This window comes from Vidua chalybeata, chromosome 20 (genome assembly GCF_026979565.1).
Source record: "Vidua chalybeata isolate OUT-0048 chromosome 20, bVidCha1 merged haplotype, whole genome shotgun sequence".
In the NCBI taxonomy this organism is placed as follows: Eukaryota; Metazoa; Chordata; class Aves; order Passeriformes; family Viduidae; genus Vidua; species Vidua chalybeata.
Genome location: NC_071549.1, coordinates 10,288,387 through 10,313,791, shown reverse-complemented (window position 1 = coordinate 10,313,791; position 25,405 = coordinate 10,288,387). Strand labels below are relative to the sequence as shown.

Here is a 25,405-nt window from a genome sequence, read left to right as displayed (position 1 = left end):
ACCGGAACCGGAGCGGCCGCCAGGGCACGCAGCCGAGTGCCGAGCGGCGGCGGGAGAGGGTGCCCAGGCAGCGCCAGCCGATGGCCGAGCCGGGTGGCCCCCATCCGTTCGGCGCTCGCCACCGGCGCTGTCGCGACAGACGGGACCGGCCCCGGTGAGCGCCGGCAGTCCCGGGGCTCGGGGCAGCCTCGTCTCCTGCTGTTCGCTGGGGCAGCTCGGGGACACCCCGAGCTGGGCCCACGGCCAGGTCCCGCCGCTGTCCCTCACAGACACCCCCGCAGTGACACCACAGTGACACCACAGTGCCACCCCCACAGTGACACCTGACAGTGACACCCCCACAGTGACACCCCACAGTGACACCTGACAGTGACACCACAGTGCCACCCCCACAGTGACACCACAGTGACACCTGACAGTGCCACCCCCACAGTGACACCTGACAGTGACACCCCCACAGTGACACCACAGTGACACCACAGTGCCACCCCCACAGTGACACCTGACAGTGACACCCCCACAGTGACACCACAGTGACACCTGACAGTGACACCACAGTGACACCACAGTGACACCCCCACAGTGACACCCCCACAGTGACACCACAGTGACACCTGACAGTGACACCACAGTGACACCACAGTGCCACCCCCACAGTGACACCTGACAGTGACACCACAGTGCCACCCCCACAGTGACACCATAGTGACACCCCACAGTGACACCACAGTGACACCACAGTGACACCACAGTGACACCTGACAGTGACACCACAGTGCCACCCCCACAGTGCCACCCCACAGTGGGACCACACAGGGAACAGTGGGATTAAGACAAGGGGACAGCAGGGTCAGTACAGGGGACAGTGGGATCAGGACAAGGGGGACAGTGGGATCAGCACTGGCAGCAGTGACAGTGGGATGAGCACAGGGGACAGTGGGATCAGGATAGGGGACAGTGGGATGAGCACAGGGGACAGCAGGGTCGGCAGCAGTGACAGTGGGGTCAGGACAAGGGACAGTGGGATCAGCAGCAGTGACAGTGGGGTCAGGTCAAGGGGACAGTGGGATCAGGACAAGGGGACAGTGGGGTCAGCACAGGGGACAGCAGGTGTCACAGCAGGGCCGGTAGCAGTGACAGTGGGGTCAGCACAGGGGACAGTGGGATCAGCAGCAGTGACAGTGGGGTCAGCACAGGGGACAGTGGGATCAGGACAAGGGGACAGCAGGTGTCACAGCAGGGCCGGCAGCAGCCCCGCGCGGGGCTGTCCCGGCAGAGCCGGGGTGACCCCGGAGGAGCTCCGTGTTTCAGGCTCGGTCCAGCAGCAGCTCCGGCAGCCCCGGTTCGAGCCCCTGGCTGCAGGCAGCCTTTCCCGGGCACCGGCGGCGGCCCCGGGCTCGGCCGTGCCCTGCCCGTCCCCGGCCGCTCAGCAAAGTCCCCGAGAGGAGAGCAATTCCACGGGGAGCTGCTGGGGCTCTGCCCTCCGCACAGCCAGGCTCTCTCCGGCCTGTCGGTGCTTCTGACATTTCGGGCGAGAACGCCTTGACTCTCCCCAGGCTCCGCTTTCAGCGGGGAAGGTTCCCGAGCCACGCGTGAGGCTCCGTGTGAGCATCTCCGGTGCTGCCGGGAGATGAAAGCTGGCACAGGACCACAGGCGGGGTCTGTGCTGTCCCTGCCAGGCCATCCCAGGGGGATGCTCCGTGTGCCCCCCGGCCCTGGCACTGCCCCCAGGGATGGCTCACCGGGCTCCTGAGGGAATCACAAACTCAGCCCCACCGGGAGCAGCAAACCAGGGCAGATTTTGGGCGTTTGCACCTGCGGGGCACAGCTGGAGCTGGGCTAGAGCTGCCCCTTCCCTCCCCAGCCCCCTTTCTTTCTTCTTCCCCCTGCAAAGGGTAGAGAAATACACAGTGTTAAAAAAAAAAAAAATATGCAGTGTTAAGAGTACAACGGGACTTTATTATAGGAATTACTATTAAACATCTTTAAGAAAAAAATCACTTATGGAAATAAATTCTAAAATAGCCACACTCACAAAGGTCACAGATCAGTTTGTTTTGTTCTTTCGAAACCTTTCTGTAGAGAAATGATACAAACATCACTGAGAATTGTACATTTTTATGTAAGAAATGCATTTTGGCTCCCAAGCCAGGCTTGTGGCCTTTCCACTCCATCGACCCGATTGTTTTTTTTTTCACAGGACACAAAAACAACCCCTCTCCCCCTCCATTAAAATGATGCTTTGTGCCTCCAAGACATTTTGACACAGCCACAGAGCGACATCACCCAGAGGCTGTGCCCGGCCTGGGATGTTTAAGGGCAACTTGTTGGGTGGTGCTGGTGGCCAGGCCTGGGCACTGGCACCCACCTGTCCCCTCCCCAGCTCACAGCCCCGGCCACCCTCCCCTGCTGTCCCTTTTCTCATCGGCAGCAGAGGGGACGGGCTCGGGCAGAAAGCAGAGCCCCGGGGCTGCTCCACCAGCACACCTTGGCTGGTTTACAGAGGTGACCCGCGACGTGTCACTTAACGAGCCAGCCCGGGAGGAGGGACAGTGTCCCCCCCGCTTTGCCCCGGCTGCTGCGGGCGCTCACGGCTGCCCCGTGCCAGCCTCCCCAGGAAAACTCAACCCATCCCCGCAGCCACGGCACGACCCAGCCCGTGCCCGGCCCTCCCGGCAGCACCTCCCGCTCTGCTCTGGGAGAGCAGAATTCCCCAATTCCCCTCCCGGCCGCCGGGGCTTCCTGCGCTCATGGAAACTTCGCTGGCACCGCAGCCCGAGAGGCGCTGGAATGGTGACAGGCTGATCCGCTTCCAAGCTTGATTTTCTTCCAAATATGCAGAGCTGCTTCGGACTGGGAAGGAGTCACGGCAGCCTCGCAGGGCCCCCAGGGCCAGCAGAGGGCAGGGAAGGAGCCCTTCCTTCTCCTCGGCACTCTCAGAATGGAAGTCCCACCCAGGGACTAAAGGATTTTCCGTGCCCTGATTCCCCCTTAGCCCCGTGCACCCTGAGCCAGGTGCTCCTCCAGACCCACCTCCTACCCTGGGCAGGGCAGGGCAGGGCAGGCTGGGGATCCTGTGCCCTCCTGGCAGCTGTGCACACCACTGGGGGTGCTGCCCACGGTGTGGGACAGCCAGCGTGGCTTGGGGTGGCCCTAACGTGTCACCGTGCTGCCACGGCTCAGGACGTGCTCTTCCATCCTTCAAAGGCAAAGGAGAGGACACCAAAACGGGAATGGGCTGGGTGGGGTGGGAATTCTGCTGCTTTGACTTCAGGGACCCAAAGCTTGCTGGCATCCCAGGGCGCTCCCAGCCCACTGCACCTGCCCTGGCCCTCGGCACCCCAGAACTTGTCTGAGCGCTGGTGCCGCAGGAGTTTTGTGCCGTGGAGACATCACCTGCAGCCCCAGACACCTGGAAGCAGCCCCAGACACCTGGAAGCAGCCCTGTGCCTGGCCAGGACCCAGGGGAAAGTGAAGCTCCGGGGATGCCCCCGATCCCATCCCCAGCACGGCTGGAGGGGACGGCAGCAGCGCTCAACAGGTGCAGCAGCTGCAGCGCCGCCGGGGGAGGAAATCTTGGCGTCCACTTCAAAGGCACGCGGGCTCCGCTGGGACTGAAGAGGAGCCTGCCGGGAGCCAGCGCCTGCAAGGGGGACTTTTGTTACCAAACCCTGCGGAGAGGCAGGGAAAACAGTTGCGTGAGTGTTTGATGGCTGGGGCTTCTGCGTCTGCCGCCTTCACAGCTCCAATCCTGCAACATTTGTGCTGGTTGGCAGGAGCCAGAGAGTGAAACAGGCACGTCTAGAGCCACCTCCTGCATTTGGCAGGGAACGCTGTGCCGATAAAGGAGAAGAAAATGTGCTGGCGGGAGCGAATTCTGACTTCACGCTCGTCACTCATTACTTACACAGCGAAGGAATTTGTTTATGTAATTATTTTTAGCCTGACAGCATCTCCGAGAGCCGCAGGATTCCGGCGCTGTGGGCACGAGGAAGGGGCTCTGCTCCTGCCCCGCACCAAACCCAGCAGTGCCCCCAAGCCCTGGGAAAACACCTCCACCAGCCCTGCCAACCCCTGGCTTGGGGATTTTGCCTCTCACCTACAGCGGGGGCATCCCTGGAGCTCCCAGACTCCAGGAGCACCCCACGCCCGTTGGGACGTGTCCTGCTCCATCAGTGAGGGTTAAACTGGTGTGAAATCCAGCCCTTGGTGCTGCCCCGCGGCGGCACAAAGCTTCCCAACCTCAAGGCAGTTGTAGCAATGCCGAAGGCAAAGGTTTAATTCAAAGTGAAACGCCTAGGAAAAGAAGGCCTTTCCTTTATAAACAATTTATATTATTTGACTATTACCTGATCTGAATCTCTGCTCATTACTCCTAGCAATAATAGACAACGGCTGTTAGCTTCCCTTTCTCACGTGGTTTTTGTTCCGGTGTGCGCAGAGTGAAGTGACATCAGACCACTACAGATATGTTCAGGAGTGCTCCGGCCAAGCAGACCCCACGTGGGAAGGGATCCTCGTTAGTACCACTGATTTCATTCCTCCTGGCTCCCCCCCAGCCTGAGCTCGCTGGCTCCTCCGCAGCCGCTCGCAGCAGCTGCCTGCTTTTTTTTTTTTTTCCTTTTTTTTTTTTTCCTTTTTGGCTGATTTGCTCCATAGGAAAAGTTGTTTTCAAACCATGGGTAAGAAAACATTGTGCCTCACTTTGATACTTGTACTTCGGAGGAGTACAGCAGCAGAGGGGGAACAGCCAAAATCTGGGTGATTTGTTGAGTGGGTTTTTCCTTTTTCAGCCATCTCCTGATGAAGCCTCGTGCACGTCCTGTGCCAGCAAGAAACCCCAGAGCTGGGACCTGCAGGGAGGGGAAGGGGAGGAAAGAGAACAGCATGTGCTCAGCCTCAGCCACAGGATGACAGCACCCGGGGCTGTCCCAGCCGTGGCACCCATGGCCACTGATGGGGCTTGTCCCCACCCAGACACACTCTGGACCCAGCCTAAAGCACGTGTGGCTCCTCCAGCCAGGCTGGGCCATTCACACCCGAGTGATCACCCATCCCCAGGTGCCTCTCACCGTTTACTGCCCTTCCTTTGGTGTCTCCTCCTCCTCCCGGAGCTGCTGCTGCCGCCGTGCTTGGAAATCTTCATCTGAAAGGCAGAGGCAGGCGGGGGCTGTAGCCACCTCCACACCAGGGCACCACTGCACCACGGTCCCAGCTCGGGGAGCAGCCCAGGGGGAGGCAGCCCAGCTTTCCCCAGGGCAGGGTTTCCTTGCTCAGGGAGAGAATTCCCAGTGGGACTCGGGCAGTTTCTCCCAGAACACACCTGAGAATACCAGATGGAGACTTTTGGCCCACAGGGGTATTTCTGCCTGTACTCACACCTGAGCCAGCCCTGGGGTGATTGTGGGGCCAGGCACCACGGGACCCAGCTGTGCCCAGCCCAGCACACCCAGCACAGCCTGGCACAGCATTCCTTACCATATGCATGTCCTTCCACGTCATCGAGGAGATTTGCTGTGGAAGCTGCTGTCCCCATCCTGCTCCCTCCGCTAAGGAAAACCACTTGTGGGGCCAGGATGTGGCCGAGGCACCACAGCCACCCTCCCCAGCCCACGCTCCAGCCACAGAGGTGCCCTTGGGGAGCCCCCAGGAGCACCCGAGCGAGGCCCCCCTGCCCCACAGCCCCTTTCAGGATACACCTGGTGCTTCAACAAGTGTTTCCTTTTTGATTTCCTCATCTTCGTCTTCTCGGAGAAGGCTCTGGCGAGTTCGAACAGCTTCTTGCGCGTGGCTGGAAGGAAGCAGCTGGGTGAGGGTCTCACCCAAAAACCTTTCCCAAAGCTGCCACAGGCAGGGGACAGGAGAGGGGCAGGGCCAGGGGTGTGAGAGCCACCCGCACCCAACACCCCGTGGTGATTCCCAGAGGGAATTCAGAGAGGGAGACAGGGACACCTTGGTCCCTAGTGGGAGGTGCTCACGTTTTACCCTTTTTCTGGGATTTGCATGACCTTCCTTACCCACCCCTCCCAGTGTCCCCAGTGCCTGCAGCCCAGCTGAGGCCACCCAAGGACCTTGGTCTAGTTAGTGGTGGGAAAAGCAGGCTGCGACCTCTCAGAGAGAGGATGAGTCTGGGAGAGTGCCAGGTACTGCTGCCATCTGCCCCTGCCCTCCCTGCCCTCCCTGCTCCCCTGCAGCCCTGCCAGGCTGCCAGCACGGGGCCTTGCACACCACTCACACTTCCCCATGTGTTTGAGCTTGTCTCGGAATAAGGCATCGTCGGACACGGCCTCGCTGGCTCCAGAGGGAGCTCCCTCACCTGCAAGGCAAACACCTGCTCAGGGGGACTGCCTGCGTGGTGAGGGGGCAGGGACAGACAGACCGCCTCCAGCACCCAATTCCAGCACCAGCAAAGGGCAGAGCTGGGCAGAGCAGGTGGGATGAGGGTGCTGGCACGGGGGGCTGGTTCTGGACTGGGGACACAACCCAAGGGGCCGGGAGTGCAGAGCCGTGGGCTGGCAGCACAGCCTGACAGGTGCTCAGTCCCAGCACCAGCACCTCCCTCCAAATTCAGCAGCTCCAAATTGCCCCGGGCTCTGACTGTGCTCTGGGTATTGGATGATGCTACCCAGTGGATCAGGAGCAAGCCCAGCTGGATCAGGGAACCAGAGCCCCCCAGAGCCATGTCTCTGTTCCCCAGGTCCATGAGCCCAGCTGGAGCCCTGCCAGGCTGCCCAGGCTCGCCCAACCCCGCGCGGGGCCATCGACAGACACCAGCTCTAATTCTGACTCTGGGCAGCTGCTGTGCTCCGAGGTTAATCAGGATTACCCAGGAACAGTCATTATGCCTCCAGGCACAATCCTCTGCTCCAGCCCAGGCAGGGAGGGCAGGGATGGATGGATGGATGCAGGAGCACCTCCACATGGGGAGGGCAGGAGCACCCATCCCCGAGACCCACCAGCTCCTCTCCCATGCAGGGAGGGCAGCAGGGAGGGATCAGCCAGTGTTCTCCCTCCACAGCCACTCTGGAGGCAGCTGGGCAGAGGGATGGGAATGCAGGGGCTGAGGGGGATCCTGCTGTGGAGAAACAATGCTCACATATGTCTTGGAAGTTACCTGATAATACAGAGGAGAAACCAAAGTCGTTGCTGACAGCAACACCGGTCGACTTGGATTTTTTTGACTCATATTTCAATCGATCTGAAACACAAAAAGCGCAGCGCCCGCTCGATCAGACCCGCGAGGCAGAGCACATGGCTCTGCTCCCCTCTCCCCTCACAGCCCCGTGGCTGCTGAGGGACAGGCTGCTGGCAAGGGAGGGAGCTGGGGCTTTGCTGCTGCACAGCGACCACAAGCACTTCGGTGGGAGCCCGCAGCAGCAGAGGAACTGCCCACCCACCACAAGCACACGAGGAGCACACCCGTGGTTTTCCTGCCACCTGCAGCGACAGTGCTGCCAGGACCCTGCAAAGCACCACTGACAGGGCTGGAGAGGGCTCAGAGGCCATTTCCAAAGCTCCTTGTTATGGATTCTGCCAGAAATGCTGCAGAGGGGTGGGCAGGGGGAGGAGAGCAGGAGTCCAGGGAGCAGCCCACCAGTGTGGGCAGCTCAGACCACCGGCCCCCATCCTGGCCACATCGTGTACTGGCTCTGCTTTGGCACAAGCCCTGATCCCACGGGCAGGGCACTGCTGCCAGCAGCCAGAGTCACAGCAGGGCACACACCCAAAAAGCAGAAGTTTCTGAAGGCCCTTTCACCTCTCTCCAGGGCGAGAAGGAAATCCCGGTTCCTCTGGAGCTCCTTCATGAACTCTTCGTTCTGCAGGAAGAGCGCGATGCGCTCGTCCTCCAGGTACTGCTTCCAGCGCCGCTCCTGCTCCAGGGAGCCCTGGCCCCGCGGGACCAGCCCCCGTGGCACGGGCTGCCGGCAGCCGTGGGAGCCCTGGGGAGGCAAACATGGCACACGTTGGGTGGTCTCGGGGGGTCCCTGCAGCAGCACCTCGGGCTGAGCTCGGCCTTTTGCCCCTCTGTTACACCGCAGCTCCCCCAGCCCCGATGGGCACCGACTGCTGCCCCCAGAGGGGTCCCTCCCTCCTCTGCCCAACAGCCCAGGGCAAAAGGGACAAAGGGGGACAGGGCATCACTGCCTCTGCCCCCTGGGAAGGGGGACAGGGCAGAGGGGACAGACATCCCACGTGGGAACCTTTTGGACAGACATCCCCCATGGGAACCCCAGCACAGCACAGGCTGGCAGGGGTTTTTAACTTCAAACCATGGGGTTGTGCCATAGCAGAGGTATAAGAGGTGTGGAGGTACGAGAAGGGTCTCAGCAGCATCGCTGCTTTATCTCCCATCTCCAAAGAGCAGAGCCTGCAGTGTCCTGCTGACAAACGTCCCTGCACGAGGCACTGTCACACCTCACACCTGGGGAGCAGCACAGCCGCACGCTGCGGCACAGCCTCATCCCTGCCTACAATATTTATCTGATTTGTAGCTGCTCCCAGAGAGCCATAAAAAGCAAAAGCACACAATTACTGGGGAAAGAAAAGGGCAGCTGCTCCTCTCCTCCCCCTGAGCCCAAATGAATTGGCACGCTCCTATTCCCAGAAAGGTAATAGAGCCCGTGAAGCTCAACTTGCAGGGCAATCATTCATGAAAACGTGGCAGGCTGCCTTTGGAGACGAAACAGGAGCGAGGAGCAGGGTGCCTGCAGCCCCCCAGCCCTCTCCATGGCACGAGGGTGCTGGATCCACGTAGGGGTTCCTGTGTTAGCAAAGGCCTGGAGGATGCCCCGAATTGTGTCTGGAGCCCAGCATGTGTTGGGGCTGCTTGTTCTCTGTGGGATGCTGCCCACTGCCCGCCCTGCTGCTGGCACCCAAACTTTGTGGCTTAAAACAACCATGGAGCACATGTGGGCTCTGATTTCCCAGGGAAAAATCCTCTTGCTTGCACTAGTTTTCCCACCCAAATTCCACTGCAGCAGCCCTCAAGTGCCCTGGCAGTGCTGGTCTCCTTAGGAGGATTACTGGTCCTTCTGCTCCTCACCAGAGCAGTGGGCAAGATTTTCAAATAATTGAAAATATTAGGTGCTTACAGGAAGTGTCATTTCTGGCACAAATCACTGGGATAAATGCAGGAAAAATATCAAAGCTTTGCTGAGAGCTCTTTCACACCTTGCCCACTTCAGTCTCTTGAACAGGACACGCTCCAAAACTTTTGTGTTAGTCCACACCTGGTACCCAGATGCTTCCAGCGTGCTGATGCTGCAAGCTCAGGGTGGCTGAGGACTGGGATGGGGTCCATTCCACGCCACGGAGCAGGCTGGAGGGGGTGACCCAGGCTCACCTGTGTGCCGGCCGTCTGCTGGGGCAGGATGCGCAGGAAGTCCTCGGGGAGGTTGCCCAGGAGCGGCGGGTTCCAGTTCCTGTAGTGCACGGTGCTGCCGGGGCCGGGCACGTCCGTCCTGCGGGGCAGCACAGGCAGCACCTTTGGTGAGGAGAAACCCACCAACACCTGCCGTGGCAGCGTGGCACAGGGCCTGGCACAGCAGAGCCTGGCACAGCAGAGCCTGCCCGGCTCCGCCAGCAGTGCTGGAAACCACGAAACCCCAGCGCATCCCCGAACCTGCAGCGTTAGCATCAGCTCTGGGGAGTGAAAGCTTTCCTAGAGTGTTTGGAATATTTGGGAGCTGTATTTCAAGCCTTGCCCTGCAACTCTGCACGCTGGGTTTTCCTTCTCCTCCCTGTTTCACTCAGACTCCCAAAAACCAGCCGGGTGGAGCTCCAGCACTGCGGGGATTTGCCCACGAAGCTAACAAATGTTTCTCACCCAATGTCACACGCAGCCTGCACAGAGGGCAGGGGCTGGCACAGAGGGCAGGGGCTGGCACAGAGGTGCCCAGGGCTCACACTGGCTGTCCCACAGCCCCACAGCTACAGCCAGAGCGGTGCTGCCAGGGGCCAAGTGAGAGCCAGCCGAGGTGTGTGGTGAGGAGCCGGCGCGGGGCCGGCCGCCCAGCACCTGGTGTTTTCCAGCAGCAGCGAGCGCTCCCCGCCCCCGGAGCTGATTTTTGCCATTCCACACGCTGCCGGAGCGGCTTTCCGGCCCCTCAGCTGTTGGTGTTTTAGACCCTCACAGGGATTTTTGAGCCAGCTGTGAGCTTCATTCATCTCCCTTGGCTTTGTCTCACTGGACCCTATAAGGAACAGGGCCGGACGGCTGTGCCAGGGCCAGCTGATGGCAGCCTGACCCCCGTGTGCTGGCACAGGGTGCCCCAGGAGCGGGAGCTGCGCGGGGCTGGGGCTCACCTGGGCGGGGGCGTGGGCGGGGCGCGGGGGTAGCGGCTGCCCAAGGCCTGGCTCTCGTAGGCAGGAGGGGAGTACACAGGAGGGGGCTCCTCGTCCGAGCTGTCCGGCTCCAGGGTCCGCTCCAAGATCTGCAGGGTGAGACGACGGGGTGAGGGCAGGACAGGGAAGTGCTCCTCAGTGGGCCAGAGCAGCAAAACAGGGATGGCACAGGCTGAATGCTGCTGCAGAAGATGGGGCAACCTGCTGGCACTGGGCCTCCTGCACCCAGGGGGGTTTTGGTGGAGTTTGGAGGTACTGCTTTGAAGGGAAGAGGGTGGCTGAGCCTCTCCTTGGTGCACACAGCCCCGGGGAGTCTCTCTGACAGCAGCAGAAGGGTCTCTGTTGGGTTTTGGGGCAAGGGAGAGCAGGGAGAGCACTTGGCTTGAGCCTGCAGCACTGCCCAAGACAATCTTTGGTGCAGCTTTGGCCCAGCTGATCCGGGCACTCAAACCTCTGCCTGCCAGCAGCAGTTGAGTTAGCACCGTGCCCAGGCAGGAGGAGGCAGGATGGGACTGATGTGCCCACTCATGGTGACCCAGCTGTGGAAGGCAGAGCCCACCCAGGGGAGCCCACCCAAGCAGGTTACCTCGGGGGGGATGCTGTCCTCCGAGTCCGAGCTGTCGTCACAGCCGCTGCCATCCAGGTTCATCTGCAGAAGCTGGTCGATGGTGGCGTCCACGGCGCCGTTGTTGGCTCTCAAGACACACTCGATGATGTCGTAGTCCATGTTGGGGAACATGGTCTTGAAGTCCTCCATGGCCTGGTTGAACTCCAGGCGCCGCACCTGCCTGGTGGGGCGGCTGTTGTTGAGCTCCTGGGCGGAGGAGCCGCCGCGGGAGCCGCCGTTGCTGCTGCTCCGGCGGAAGAGGCTCGTCATGGCGGGGCGGCTGCGGAGGCTCGGTGCCCGCGGTCCCGGCTCTGCCCGTGCCCCTCCTCACGGGGGGCTGCCCCGGCTGCCAGCCGGGACCATGGGTGGGCGGCGGGGGTCCCGCTCCCCGCGGCCGGCGGCTCCGCGTGTCAGCCCCCGGCGCACGGCTGCATCCTCCCACCTGCGGAGGGGACACGGGGCAGAGTCACCCGGGGGACTGAGTCACAGAGGGGACAGCACCCAGAGGCTCCCCTGCCTCAGCAGGGGACATTCGGTTCCGTTCCACCCATCCCACCGCGTCCTCGTGGGACTGAGCCATCCCTGCAGCGGGCCTGGCATGCCGGAGCCTGGACGTGCCACGCCAGGAGCTGTACCAGCAAAATGCAAGGCAAGAAAAATGGCATTACTTCCACTGCTGAGGGCTGCCCAGATTTAACGTTTCCAGGTTTGACATGTATTTATAAACACAGTAAAATCACTCTTTAAAATAAAACATGGAGTCGGCTCAGAGAGTGTCAGAGCAGGGGGCTAAAATGCTCTGCAGCACGGCAAATCGACCTTTTGGAAAAGCTACCAAATCCAAGATTAACATTCACTTTAAAACCATAAACAGATTATACAGCTACTGCTTCTTGTTTGAAAATGCAGGGCCAAATTCAGTTCTGGATTAACTCCACTGTTTGAAACAGAATTACCCCAGGAACACTTTTGATCTGGTCAGAAGATGAACAAAATTAGGGATGGGGACAAGAGATTTCACACCAGAAAGGCTCTGCTGCACATCTGGCTTCAAACAGTCCCAAGGGAATGTGTTGGGACCTTCCCTGCCCTGAGATACACCCCAGGAATTCGGGGCTGGCAGGGGCCACACAGACCAGGGCAGTTCACATGCCCTGAAGGCTTTTAAACCCATTTTTCAAAGTCCTGCTGCTAATCCAAAGAAATGCAAATCACTGCATCAGCATGAGTTAAAATCCAGGGAAAAGCAGCAAGTGGCCCTGTTGGCAGGAGTTGATTTCAAAGGCCAACAGGTAGCTGTATCCTGAGATCCTCCCCAGTTCCTGTGTGTCTGCAGCAGCGTTCAGGTGAGCAGTGGGGAGGGCAGCAGGACCCCGGTGGCAGCTGGGGAAGGGGCTGAACATGTTCCTGGCCCGTATTTCTGTGAGGTCAGCGAGGGGCTGGGAAGATGCCAGGAAAAGCAAAATCCTTCGGATTTCCCAAAAAGGAAAGAAGAAGTTGGTGTGTGCCCGCAGCCCTCGCGCGGGCACAGGCGCGCTCGGGGCACGGCTGGGCCCCTCTGCCCCCCTGCCCCATGTGCACAACCAGGCTGGGATGACTCCTTGGCTGCTGCCTGACCAACTCTTCTCCTGCCTGACAACAGCTCCCGCCCTGTTATCCGCAGAAGGACCCTGAATGCTGTTATACATGCACCAAACCCAGGCACAGGCATAATCCTTCGCCCTTCTGCTGCGCCCATCACAGGAGGAGCTTAAAGGCTTTGCAAGCTCCTGGTCTGCGTGTCCCTGTCCCCCAGGTCGTGGAGAGCAGGGACACTGCTGTGGCTGGCACTGCCCCTGTGCCCCCACCAGCCCTGGCAGCACAGGATAAATCCTCCTGTCCTGGCAGTGCCTGGTGCTGGCTCACCCCAGCTCAGCCACCTCAGCATCCGGCAGGGGTGGCTGTCCTGGCACTGACCTGTGCCACAGAGAAAGTGCCAGGTGACATCCCGTGCCAGGCTGGGGCCAGGCACAGAGCCAGCACTGGGGTAGGAAGGGCTGCCACAATGCCACATCCACACCAGCTTTTTTCCAAGTGCCTCCACGTGCTGGGGCAGGACTGGCACTGAAAATGCTGTGTTTTGGTGTCACTGCGCTGCCAGGATAGCACAGGACACTCTTCCACACGACTGCTGTCTCACTGCACACTGTGCTCAGACACTGGCACACCTTTGGCTGCAGCCCCTGCCCTTGGCTCACCACTCAAACCCATAAAATACAACCAAACACAAGCTGGCCTTGGGGGGCAGCTCCCCCCTGCCAGCCCAGGGGCTCACCCTGCTCTTCTGCCACCCAAGCTGCCAGTGACTTGCACAGTTTGGAGCCACCCTTGGCAGAGCCAAGGACGAGAGCAGAGCCAGGAGAACGCCTCAGTCAGGCTCCTGGGGAGGGATAATGCTCACAGCCTGGCAGGAACATCCTCCTGTGCCCCTGGCATCCGCCTGGGCACGGCTGCTCTCACCCAGCCCCGGCAGCAGGCACTCGGTACCTCCCAAAAACGGCTCTTCCACGGCCTGAGGGGAAGCTCTGGAGAGGCTGCCGGCCTCAGTTGCCCGGGAAGAGCAGCTGGATAATCCTGGGGGTGGGTCAGACCGGGAACGTGGTGCTGGAAGCAGCAGTTGCTCGGCTGGGCGCGGAGCACAGCCCCACCGGAGGAGCCAGCAGCTGGAAAAGCACTGGGACTGACGGCTCGCAGCCCTCCCCGCTCAGGGAAGAGCCTTGGCACCGAGTGCAGACCAGAATATTCCCTTCCCCGGTGTCTGCTGCAGCTCAGACAGCAGATGGGATTGCTCAAACACTGCCCAGCCCCTTCTCCCCTGCTATTGCCACGCTGTGCTCATGGATCCCCCCTGAGAACACGCCGGAGCCCGGACCCCCCTCTGCAGCCAGGACAGGGGTGACACCTCCGAGTGTGGCGTCCCCCAGCCCTCAGGGCACTCGTCCCGTGGTGGCTGCAAGCCCAGGCCTGTGGTGCCTCAGCTGGGGATGCAGCACAGACATGCAGAGGCATTTCCATGCACAGGATTATTTGGGGAAAAGGGATGACAGCTCCCCCGGTTCTTGGAGGGAAGACTCTTGGAAGAAGTCTCAAAACTCAAGGATGTTAAATCAGAAGTAATGGTTCTGTCCAGAGCAGATGTGCTGAGCTCTGCTGCAGCCAGGCCCCTGCAAGGGGATTGCTCAATGTGGGAATGAGAAGTCTGGGAACGTGACTGCTCAGCAGCTGCAGGTGTGATTATAATAGGACTGAAACTGGGATGAAAAGTACATGATCATGAACAGGAATTATGCTATTCTCTACCACCAAACATGCCAAGGATGTGCAGGATGGGGCCCTTCCAGTCTCTCCTAAATCCCCTTGTCACCTTCCTCTCTGCCTCAGGGGATGCTGTGCACCCCTCCTGGGCCCACAGCCTGGGAAAACTGCTCCCAGCAAATCCTTTTTCATGGAAACAAATAAGCACCTGAGGATCTCCTTTAATACTTGTTCTACCGAGTATTAAAATGGCTGGGTTTAAGCCCTTTTCAAAAGCAAAAGCAATCAGGGAGGCAAGCACAAGTAAGCCCTGCTTGGGATCCTGTGCAGCACGTACCTCTCTGCAACAGGAAATTCCCCTCTTGGCTCCGAGGGCAAGTGCAGAGGAACCGGGAGAGCCAGGGAGCGATCCCAATCCCAACACGTCAGCATTCCTGCCCAGGTGGTCTCACCGACAGCTTTTCTGGGCAGCCCTGGACACTGCAGCACTCTGAACACTCAGGATCCTCCTTTAAGGGATGCAGCTGCTGCCTCGGGGCACCCACTGCCCTCCTCCCGGACAGATTTATGGGAGCCCTTTGTGAGCCGGCCAGATGTCGGCCCTTCAAGGCACTCAGCTGGCTCCTAAACCAACACCACCCTGCTAAAACCTGGGGGGACACTCAGCTGAGAGCCAGGCAGGGCTGCCGGGGGTGCTGGTGCCCCCAGCCCTCCGTGCCAAGCCAGGCAGAGCCACCCCCTGCCCCTCGGCATTGTGCAGCGCTAATCCCCGGCTTTCACACGTTTTCCACGGCAGGACCACAGCCCCCCGCCCCAAACTAAGCCCACATTAATGAGGTAGCACTAGATCCTCATCCAGAAGTCGCCTGCCTTGCGAGGCCGCCTTGCACTGGTTTCATTGAAGGTAATTTGATCTTGGTAGGACGACATTCCTAAAATAGTTGAGGGAATTCAAACATGAAATAAGGTTTCCAGGAAGGGATTAAAAAAAAAATAGGTCAAGCAAGTGTGAGCGATTAAAGTGACCCGGCATCCCTTTGTACGGTTTAACTGCGACTCTCTTCAACTCTACCTTGCATCAACGTGTAATAAATTAGATCCACGAGGTTGCCCAAAGCAGAGAGGATGATATAAGATTATTGCAGGAGGTGGCTGGCGTCGGTGACCTTTCCTCCCCCGGCTTTCACCGCCGACATCAAACACACAGGGCCCAGCTGAACTGAACCGTCAGCTCAGAGCTTTGGAACGGCGCACGCGACCGCGGCTCGGCCGGGAGCCAGCGCTGCCTCCGTCCCACGGGACAGCCCATCCCAAGCTTCCTGCCTCAGTTTACCCATCCCAAGGCTGGCAGGAGGGAAGCTCAGGCACCCCGTGCCCGCTGTTGTCCCCCCGGCGCCGGCCGCAAAGCCCTCGCGCCATATGTCACACAAACCCGCCTTTAACTGCTTATCCCTCTTCTCCCTTTGTGCTCCCAGCTCGGCACAAAAGAGCTGGGAAGCAGCTGGGACTGAAAGAAAACAAAAATTCCTGCGGACACAAAGGTGTGTGGCATTCCCTGGGGATTGGGCTCAGGGTGGGGCATGTGGTGGACTCGCTGCCGGGCAATTTTTGGGTTAGGTTTGGGCAGTGAGTAATAAAGGGGAGTGGGGGAACATGAACCCGGCTGGGGGCAGGGCTGACCCCGCTCCCTGGATAATTAGTGTGGCTGATTCCAATTGCTAATTTGCCATTATAGGTCAAGGGTCACAGAAATTAAAGGATAGGAGGGGAAAAAGGGAGAAAGAGCCTGAGTAGAGGCAGTCCCTTCCCCTCCATCTCTCTGCATAGCACGAACATACTGGAATGGACTGGGATGAGACTGGGCTGACCCTGCCCCAGGCTGGTGCAGAGCATCTCTTCAGGATTTGGCATCCCACAAAGGCAGGGACAGGCAGGGACAGGCAGGGACAGGCAGGGACAAGCCGTGCAGAGCAGGCCCAGCCTCCAGCCTCTCTGGGGGCTGCTCTCCTGCCATCAGGGTTTAAGGGCCGTCGCTCACTGCGCAAAGGAAAAATCCTGTATTGATTCACCCGAAGCTCTGGAGCACAGACTGCACGAGTTTCTATGGAAACAAAATTAGTGGAGTAAAACTCTCCCTGCCAGCACACGGTGAATTATTCACCAGGACAGGCCCCTGGCCAGAGGGGCTGCTGAGAAGATTTAAAGGTGATCACAGAGCGGCTGCTGTGATCCTCCTTCCCTCGGGGACCAAACCACAGCCAGGGAGGACAAAAGGCCCTGGGTTTCCATGCCATGTGTGTGGTGGGAAGGTCCTGCACCTCCCTCACCAGATCCACAGCCTCCAGGGTCCCCAGGGAGAGGAGGAGGGCTTCCCCCCTCGCTTCCCCCATCCCAGCCCCTTGCACCACGGCACAGCAGTAATACACAAAGTGTCACTGCCTGATGTCCACCTGCCATGCACCAGCCACCCTGGGGTCACCCATTCCTGGCACCCAGGATGAGCCTGAGGGCAGGACCAGCCACAGCCCGGCTCATCCCACAGAGCCTCTGCGAGCCAAGAGCCAGGGAAGAAAGGGACTAAAGAAACACAAACAGAGGAGGGTTTTTTCATGAGTCACTAAGCCATATGGCGGATGCAAGCTATCCCGGGAAAGTGCCGAGCCAACAACCCAGCGCTGCCGTACCCTCGCTGTCCTGGGACACAGTGTCACACTGTAATTGCGCCGGGCTTTTGTCCTCCCTCATCCTCCCTCGTGCTGGGTGACATTGCTCAGCAGAGGAGAACCTGCTTGAAAGGCTACACTCACCAGGGACAGGTATTTAATTAAGGCCCTACGTCAGGCCCCTCCTGCCAACCAGCACGGGCTGCTCCATCCCGGCACAACCCGGATTGTGGGGCGGAGAAAAGCCCTGAAAGGAGGAACACTGAGTTTGCTCCATCACAGCACATCACAGAAATTACACAGGACACTAACCTGGATTCGAAGCCAGGCCAAGGCTCAGAGAAACTCTCAGTCTCCTCAGCAGCAGAGTCACTCCAGTGCCAGCACAGGCCAGTTTTGGGTGCCAAAGGGACCCAGATCCCCAGCAGCAGCTCTGCTTGTTGTCCCTTTTGCCAAAAGCCACGTGCTGGGCCCAGCCACCACAACAGGTCACGCTCTTCTTCAAAATCCCATCTTGCTTCTCTTTCATTATTTTTATAAGTTTGCATGACTAATTCAGGTACATCCCATCCCAGATGATTTGCACCGATCATGGCAATCACCAGCCAGGGAGGGTAAAAGCCACAAGGATTTTAGAAGGAACAGATTAGGCTCCAGGAGCTGGGAATCCTCCCCAAAGACTGTCCCCCATCCCCACTGCTGCCTTACGGCCCCAGCACGTGCTCCAGTGACCCGTGTCCCTCAGCAGAGCTCCAGCCACCGCTCTCTCCATTTGCTGGAGATGATCTCCCTGTTTTCCCCTGCCCAGCCCTGCTTTCCTGTGCCAAGGACAGCGGCCAGGCTCCATCCCGCAGTGCCCATCGGCGTGTGCCTTCCCTGGGGAAAGGAGAGCCAGGGCAGGGATCGACCAGCTGTCAGGCAGAAGGAAGAAATACCACTTCCAGGAGTCAGAGCTCATTTGCCAGCAATAAAAGCAGGCTGGGGCTGGAAAAAAGTACCGCTAATGGGGATGCACATCCCACACCACTCCAGCTGCCGATAGGAAAGTACCCAGGGGCTGTAGCCTGGAAAACTAAAAGCAATCAACAAGGCTTGGTTTTAAGTGGTGCAGCTGTAGATTAGGCCCAGATCAGGGCATAAAGGATCTGCCATTCCCCACACGGATTATTGCTGTGGATGATGCCCTCCCACATGCCAACCTCCGCTTCTGGCTCTGAGTTATGGCTCCTCCAGCAGATGGAAAAGAAAACCTTACTGCTTCCTTCCAGGGAGGGGAATGGCTCAGATCAGCATCCGCCCTTAACTGCTCCACTCTCCATCCTCCTCGGCCCCATTATCCCCACTCCACCCACACACACTGCTCTGGGGACTCGAGGATTCCAGTGCTCGTAAATGCCACCTAGATAGGAAGACCTGGAAGAGTTTAAGCTTCCTGGAGTTATTTGTGGGTGGATTTTATCTCCTTTCCCATCTATTCTAGGTGTGCTTTGGTGAGGAGGGTCCTCACTGCTGAGTGGGCAGCCTGCCTTGCCTCTGCCAGGCTCACACCCTCCAAGCAGGGGTGTGAGACAGTTCTACCTCCCCAGAACAACCCCTGGAGATCCAGGCAGACCCCAGGGACCGGGACATGCCTGGGCCCAGCCAGGGGACAGTCCCTGCAAGGCAGCTACTGTGGGTTTGAAGGCACACTTGTTTGTTTGTTGGTCGCTGGGCAACAGAGAGGATGGAAAAAATGTCAATGTCATATTGTCACCTATGAGTCACCGCTCAGCACGGGTCGAGATGCCCCGGTCCTGCCACCACCGAGCGTGGGGAGCCCGGAAAAGGGCCTGAGACACCCCAAAAACAGCTCACTGCAGCTCTCTCTGCCTGTCTCACTCTGTTCTGACACCTTCCCCATCCCCACAGATGGGGACTTGAGTAGCCTGGGCACATCAGTGGCCTGGGGACATCGGTGGCCTGGGGACACCGGTGGCCCAGGGGCAACTTTCCGAGCCCTGGAAGGCGAGGCAGGAATTTGCATTCCTATTTGCATTTCCTAATTGCGCCTGCGGGTTTCCTGGGGCAGCGGCTAGCTCCGGTTTCCATGGCAGGTTTTGTGCAGACCTGGAGAACCGAGGGAGGCACAAAGAGGCCACAATGGACCTGCCACTCACCCGCATCAAAGGCGGCCGGCGGGGCGGGCCGGGGGCGCCGCGGACGGAGCAGCGCAGCCTGTCCCCCCGGCACCCCCAGCACCGGGGGACCCCCGGGCCAGGGGGAGAGGGTGGCTGGTGGCCGATGCGCTGGGACAGCCGCGGTCCCGCTGCCGGATGGAGGAGCGGAGCCACAGCCGCTGTCGCCCAGAGGCAGCAGCTGCTCCGCGCCCGTCGGAAGTGGTGCAAGAGCTGGACCCAGATGTTCCCCCTGTTCTCATTTCCTGTTATTTTCAGCCAGCTTTCCACCCCAGCTGGGTGGGTTGCTTTCTCCTTCCAACCTCCCACTCCATTCAGGGACCGTCTGGCTCGCTGCTGTGCCCATCCAGCTCCCGTGCTGGCCCCGGGAACCGGCAGAACAGCCAAAATGGACCCGAAAAAACCCGGTCCCCACACCGCTGCTGCAAGCCCAGTGCCACTGAGCAGAGGTGAGGCTCCAGCCGATGTCCCTCCACCACCCTGGCTATGGTGACAGAGATGTTGTCACCACAACAAGAGAGGGACCCATCTCTGTGCTATTATTTCAAGCTTTTTTTCCTTATTTTATAGTTACCAATTATAATCACCTTCACCTTGTGCTGCCCCAAAGCCTCCCAGCTCTGACCGCAAGCACCCCACAGGTGAGCTCACCCACAGGGGTAGGGCAGAGCCCCCTTCCCACACGTCCCACCCCGGGATTTTATTCACAGCACAGACCCTGACCATGAATGACCCACTGATCCCCTCCTGGCTATCCCAGGGCCAGCAGCCCCAGCATGTCCCGTTATCTGTGCCCCCACTGTTGCAGATAAGCAGATAAGCTCCAGCACCCCCTGTCATGCTGCTGCTGCTCCCCGGGGCTCGTGGAACCGCAGCTCCGGTGCTGCGGCAAAGCCCCTCAGCCACGCCACCAACGCCGTCAGGCGTCGGCAGGTTTTGTTCATTTTCTTCTCATTTGAAAGCTCTTTTTTAACAAAATGCTGGAAAAGTTCAAGCTTTCCCAGGAACTCTGTGGCTGGGAAGAGGATGGGCACCTTTGACACAAATAATTTTGGCTGTCAGAGGCTCTGACACCAGGGCTGTGGACAGCCAGGCATTGGTGCACAAAGCTCTGCCAGCATCAGGCACACCCTCACCACGGCGTGGCTGGGTAACACGGTGGGAAAGGCCACAGGTGCACAGCTACCAGGAGGTGATGGCAGGGTCTCCTCTGCCATCACAACCACCAAAAGCTGCCCAGCACCCCAGCAGGTGCCAATCTGCGCTCCCAGAAGGCTCCCCTGGGGTCTCATTGCCCCAGTGCTGCACTCCCGCCGAGCACTTCCACAGGAAAACCTCTGTGAAAACCACAAAAAGCTTTCTCAGCGCAGCAGATGCTGCTTCAGCCTGTGTTCTTGGAGATGGAGGAGGAGGAGGAGGATGTGAGGAAAGCCACAGCTTCCCCAGCCGCAGGGCAGCCCCGGCAGGAAAGCCCCGGCGGCAGCCTCAGGGGTCAGCCCAGGATGGTGGTTCCCGCGTGGAAATCCTTACGGCTCCAGCCCCCGTGTTTGTTGTCAGTGGCAGCAGCAGGAGGAGGTGTGAGGAGGAGGTGCGACTCCACTGCTTTTTAAGAAAATAATAAAAAAGAGCCTTTCCAGCCCGCCGAGAGACAGACGGTGCAGGAGAGCACTGCTTTGAGCGGTGACTTGCACTTGACTCCTCCATCACTGTCTGCCCACAATCCACTGGCAGCAATCTCAGTGCTGGACAGGAACCCCAGGTGAGGATCAGCCTGGCAGGACGGTGCCCTCCATCCTTAGGGAGGATGACAGATGTGCCTGAGCTGGGCACCCGGTCGGGGGCTCACAGATGTCCCTGGTCACCCAGGAGGTGACCACCACTGCTGTGGCACACCAGGGCCCCACCAATTCCTGCACCAAGTCATGCCCACCTGGCGGGGATGGCGGGGTGTGAGCTGTGCCATGAACGCGGCACAGGGGACAGGGACGATGTCCAGCAGCAGGAAGCCACCAAATCCAAAGCCCCGGTGGCACGGAGGGGTCACGCCCAGGGACCGGCGATGCTCCGGGGCTAAGAGGGACACGGGTCCTGCCCCACGGCCGAGCCTGCTGGGCCACGCCTGGCCCCACGCGGGGATAGCCCCTGGTCCACGCGGGATGGCCCTTGGCGAACATGGAATGGCCCCAGCCCCACACGGGATGGCTCCAGCCCCACACGGGATGACCCAGTCCCACACGGAATGGTTCCAGTCCTACACGGAATGGCCCCAGCCCCACACGGGATGACCCAGTCCCACACAGAATGGTCCCAGCCCTACACGGAATGGCTCCCACCCCACACGGGATGACCCCAGCCCCACACGGGATGGCCCCAGCCCCACACAGGATGGCCCTTGGCGAACACGGAATGGCCCCAGCCCCACACGGGATGACCCCAGCCCCACACGGGATGGCTCCAACCCCACACGGGATGGCCCCAGCCCCACACGGGATGGCCCCAGCCCCACACGGAATGGCTCCCACCCCACACGGGATGGCCCCAGCCCCACACGCGATGGCACTCCTGGTCCCACGCTGCCCGGTGGGCTCGGTCGCCCCGCGGGCTCCACGCGGGGCCCCGCGCAGGCCCGCGGCGGAGCCGAGCAGCCGGAGCAGCGGCGGGGCCGTGCCGGGGCTGCGGCCCCCAGCGCTCGGCTCCGGAGGGGCGGCCGGGCGGGCCGCAACAGGCGCGGCCCCGGCCCCGCCGCCGCCGCTCCGCCCGGGCCCCGGTAGAGGCCGAACCGGCGGCGCCCCCGCTCCCCCCCAGCCCCGGCGGGGCCCGCGCGGCTCCGGGCCCGACCCGCGCAGGCCGAGCGGCACCGCCCGCCCCGGCCCGGCCCCAGCCCCAGCCCGGCCCGGCCCGGCCCGGCGCACAAAGAGCCCCGGCCCGCCCCCCCTTACCGGCGGTCGGCGCCGCGCTGCGGGGGCGGCGGCGGGCGGCTCCAGTCACGCCGGGAACCATGGAAAGGAGCCGGGACGGGAGACGTACGTGGCGGGCGGGCGGGGGCGGCCGTGCCCGGCAGCGGGGGGCGGCGCGGCGGGGCCGGGGCCGGGGCCGGGGCCGGGCCGGGCCGGGCCGGGGAGGTGCGGGGAGCGGGGCCGCGCCGAGAGGCTGCGGGGGCGGGGGGCGTGCGAGGCCCTCGCGTGTCCCCCGGGCCGCAGTCCCCCCGTGGGGAGCGCGGAGCTCGATTCGGCCCCGCCGGGGGCTTCGAGGGGCGGCACCGCCCGGGCCCCGCCGCTCCCCGGGGTGAGAGAGCCCTGACGGGGCCCTGGGCAATCTCGGGGTCCCCACGTTGTCCCCAGGCTTCCCCAGCGCCTCCAGCCATGGGGTTGACACCTCCGGCCCTGAGTGGCCTGGGGGCCAGTGTGTGGAGGGAGCGGCATCTAGGTGGGTGGATGGATGGATGGATGGATGGATGGATGGATGGATGGATGGATGGATCCATCCTAGATTTCCAGGCTGGCTCTCAGACTCTTCCACACCTTTGGAGTGTCCCAGGCTTCTGGAGCCTGGACCTCCAGTCTGGTGGTAAGGAAGGGGAGCCAGCCGTGCTGCCCCACAGCTGAACATCCCAGACGGGTTATAACCAAGCGTCACTCGGAGCAGACAGAAAACAGCCGTCCCCGTATCGCACGCTCTGGCTGACAGCTCAGGACGGGAAGCGATCTCCTCTTACAAATTACAGGAGCCCGTGTACACAGGGCAAACACTTCCCGTTCCACGGAGACCAGAGCGAGACAGCAAACGGCAGCAGCTCAGAGCCTCCACTTCCCTCCTGGCTCTCCAAACCTTCCAGACATGCTGCGGGGAGAACTCCACACTGCTGGGCACCACGGCCTCCCACAGCACCTTGCCACAGCCAAAAACTGCTTGGGTGCACGGCTGTGGGAGCTGGAGCCTGAGCACGTGTGTGGGATGGTCCAGAGTCCTGGACACCTGGTCTCACAGGACAGCTCTTCATGCTGAGATTTGTCCCACTCCATCACTTCATCTGTGTCTGGGAGCTAGGCAGTCTTGGGTAAAGATGTGGAAGGCTCTGACAGGGAACACAGAGTAGGAGTGGAAATACTGGAGGCAAACGTTCGGTTTTCAGCGCCTACTGAACATGTGCCTCATCATTCTCTTCCCCAAGTTAGCGCAGATCAGACTCTTCTGAGGCACAGCGCCTTGCAGTGAGCTTTGGTGGCTGCAATCTCCTCCTAATCCAGGCTTGTTTCAGGGAAAATAGGCAATTTTATATCCCTTTGATATGGGTCTTACCTGCTAATGATGCTAGGAAGTAAAAAGAAATGGGCATAGAAATACACAACTATGAAGAATTGAAATAGTGAATTTAATTCAGCCAATTGCAACAAAACTGGTAATTCCCTGAAAAACAAACCTTGCACAGAAAACACAGAACAGAAATGGTTTCATCTTGACAGCTGGTGAGAACAACTGGGTGAAAAGGTGAATGGAATATTTCTGACTTCTCTGGAAAACACAAGGTTTCACACATCCTGAAAATGCCCTATTTTTTACTAAATGGGTCGGTTTGGGAGGCAGTGATTGTAAATGCTCTGCAAGGAAAGCACAGGTCTGTGCTCTGAACTGCAGATGCCAAATGTCTGGTTTTCAGAAAGCACTGATGCCTCCCTAAAGGAAAAACTGGGACTTCTAAAAATCATAGAAACATGGAACGGTTTGGGCTGGAAGGGAAACTCAAAGCTCATCTCACTCTAAGCCCCCACCAAGAGCAGGGACACATTCCACAAGACTAGCCCAGAAACCTGAAGAACAACAACAAAAAACGTATTATTTTAAAGAATCCTAAGCCTGGCTTGCCCGGTGGTGCTGATTTGGGCGATGCAGAGTCTGATGAAGGGACTGTGGCTGTCGCCAGGCGTGTGGCCTGGCTCAGCTCCTCAGCACTGAAATACTCTTTCCAAAGCAATACCAAAAAAGGTTTGTTTCTAGGTCAGGACCTCAGCACTCAATTTTAACCAGGGGCTGACAGTCCAATCTGAACACAGCTGTAAAATGGATTCGCGGGAGAAGCTTTGGCATTCCTTTTGTAATTAGAAAACAGCCACTGAGGCGTGTGCCTTTAAAGGTGAAAGCTATTTTTGACATAAAAATTAGCACGTAGTTCCTCTGTCATCTCTCGGCTGCTGCGCTGGGAGCTGTGAGTGAACAATCCAAAGATAAGCAAGAAGTATAAACATGCTGAATTATACAAATACGTAGAAGGGGATCAGGTTTAATTTGTTTTATTCTGTGACAGTTAGGAGACAAGGAGATTTATTCTTACACTTTTTCTCCTAAAAAGCACTGGTTAAAAGGTCCACTTAAGCACTGAAACCTCAATGGCATTAAAAAACTTGAAGAGCTTTTAATAGCTACCTTTTGAAATTACTTTTAAATCTATTTTTGAGATGGATAAACTAAGCTACCAATGAAGCAGGGCAGGAGATTTTGGAAGGGCCCAGCAGTGAGAAACTGTCATTCATTTCTCAACAACTCAGCTCCTGTACAGGGACTCTGAGATAAAAACTACCACAGTGCTCGATGCTTTAAAAACGTGAGCGTTCTTGAAATTCCAATTTTCTCTCTTTGGTGGGAATCTAACCCCGACAGCCTTGAAAATGAACCCCAGGCAGTTTTCAGGATACGGCTCAGAGTGGCTGTTTCTAAAATAAAAGTGAGGGAAGAGCGAGCAGAACTTGGAGGCTTATCAGCACCCGGAATGCCCTGGCTAATCCTCAGCAGCCCCGGCCCCTTTATGTAACCTGGGATTGCTGCAGCTCAACAGCTTACTGGGGTCTGGGTGGTTTTCTTTAAACCTCTTGTGGACAAATGCAAACACATTAAATACTTCTTTTTTCTGCCTCTCTAAGGAAAAAAAACTGTTGTAAGAGGTGAAAAAAATGTTTTATTTGTATCAATGGCTAATAGAATTAAACTTGTATGCTGAGACTAAAACGTGTTTCTCTGTGATCCATCATGACTGAACAGAACTTTCCCGATTTACAATACTCAGGTGTAACGCTTGGAAAAAAGGTTGAATCCCAAATTTCTCTCCACCCCAAACACTCTGTGGAGGTGTTGGGGTGTTCCAAATAAAGAGAACACCAGCCCCTTTTTACCCTGTACCCCATTTCTGGCAGTGGGGCTGGCTGTGCTGCAATACTTACGTCCCTGTGGCCACCTCCCCGCGGCTCTCCTTGCCCGGAGGACGCCTCTCCGTGCCCTCCATCTGACTGCTCTGACTTTCCACGGCACGCATCCTTCCAAGGCAAAATTCA

At 59.1% G+C, this 25,405-nt stretch overlaps 1 protein-coding gene across 2 annotated transcripts; it reads right to left on the bottom strand.

The window, feature by feature from the left end:
- Positions 1 to 4,252: 4,252 nt before the first annotated feature.
- On the bottom strand, positions 4,253 to 22,149 carry CUEDC1 (CUE domain containing 1). Of its 2 annotated transcripts, none has more exons than XM_053961633.1 (11): positions 22,022 to 22,149; positions 10,931 to 11,393; positions 10,306 to 10,433; positions 9,344 to 9,461; positions 7,757 to 7,940; positions 7,115 to 7,198; positions 6,236 to 6,316; positions 5,698 to 5,791; positions 5,479 to 5,537; positions 5,073 to 5,146; positions 4,253 to 4,853 (listed from the first exon to the last, which is right to left on the bottom strand). In XM_053961633.1, the coding sequence occupies exons 2-10, from the start codon at positions 11,219 to 11,221 to the stop codon at positions 5,076 to 5,078; spliced, it is 1,110 nt and encodes a 369-aa protein (XP_053817608.1). In that variant the 5' UTR covers positions 11,222 to 11,393; positions 22,022 to 22,149; the 3' UTR covers positions 4,253 to 4,853; positions 5,073 to 5,075. The 2 variants fall into 2 exon arrangements, with proteins under 2 accessions (XP_053817608.1, XP_053817609.1); XM_053961634.1 differs by lacking the exon at positions 22,022 to 22,149 and adding an exon at positions 19,065 to 19,219.
- Positions 22,150 to 25,405: the final 3,256 nt, after the last annotated feature.

Bases quoted from the DNA above. Each gene is read 5' to 3' on its own strand.
- CUEDC1 (XM_053961633.1), bottom strand. From the start codon at position 11,221: ATGACGAGCCTCTTCCGCCGGAGCAGCAGCAACGGCGGCTCCCGCGGC. The intron at 5,792-6,235 runs GTGAGTGGTGTG...GCTTCCTTCCAG, and splicing joins GCTCAAACACATGGGGAAGT to CCACGCGCAAGAAGCTGTTC. The intron at 5,538-5,697 runs GTATCCTGAAAG...CGGAGGGAGCAG, and splicing joins CACTTGTTGAAGCACCAGGT to GATGGGGACAGCAGCTTCCA.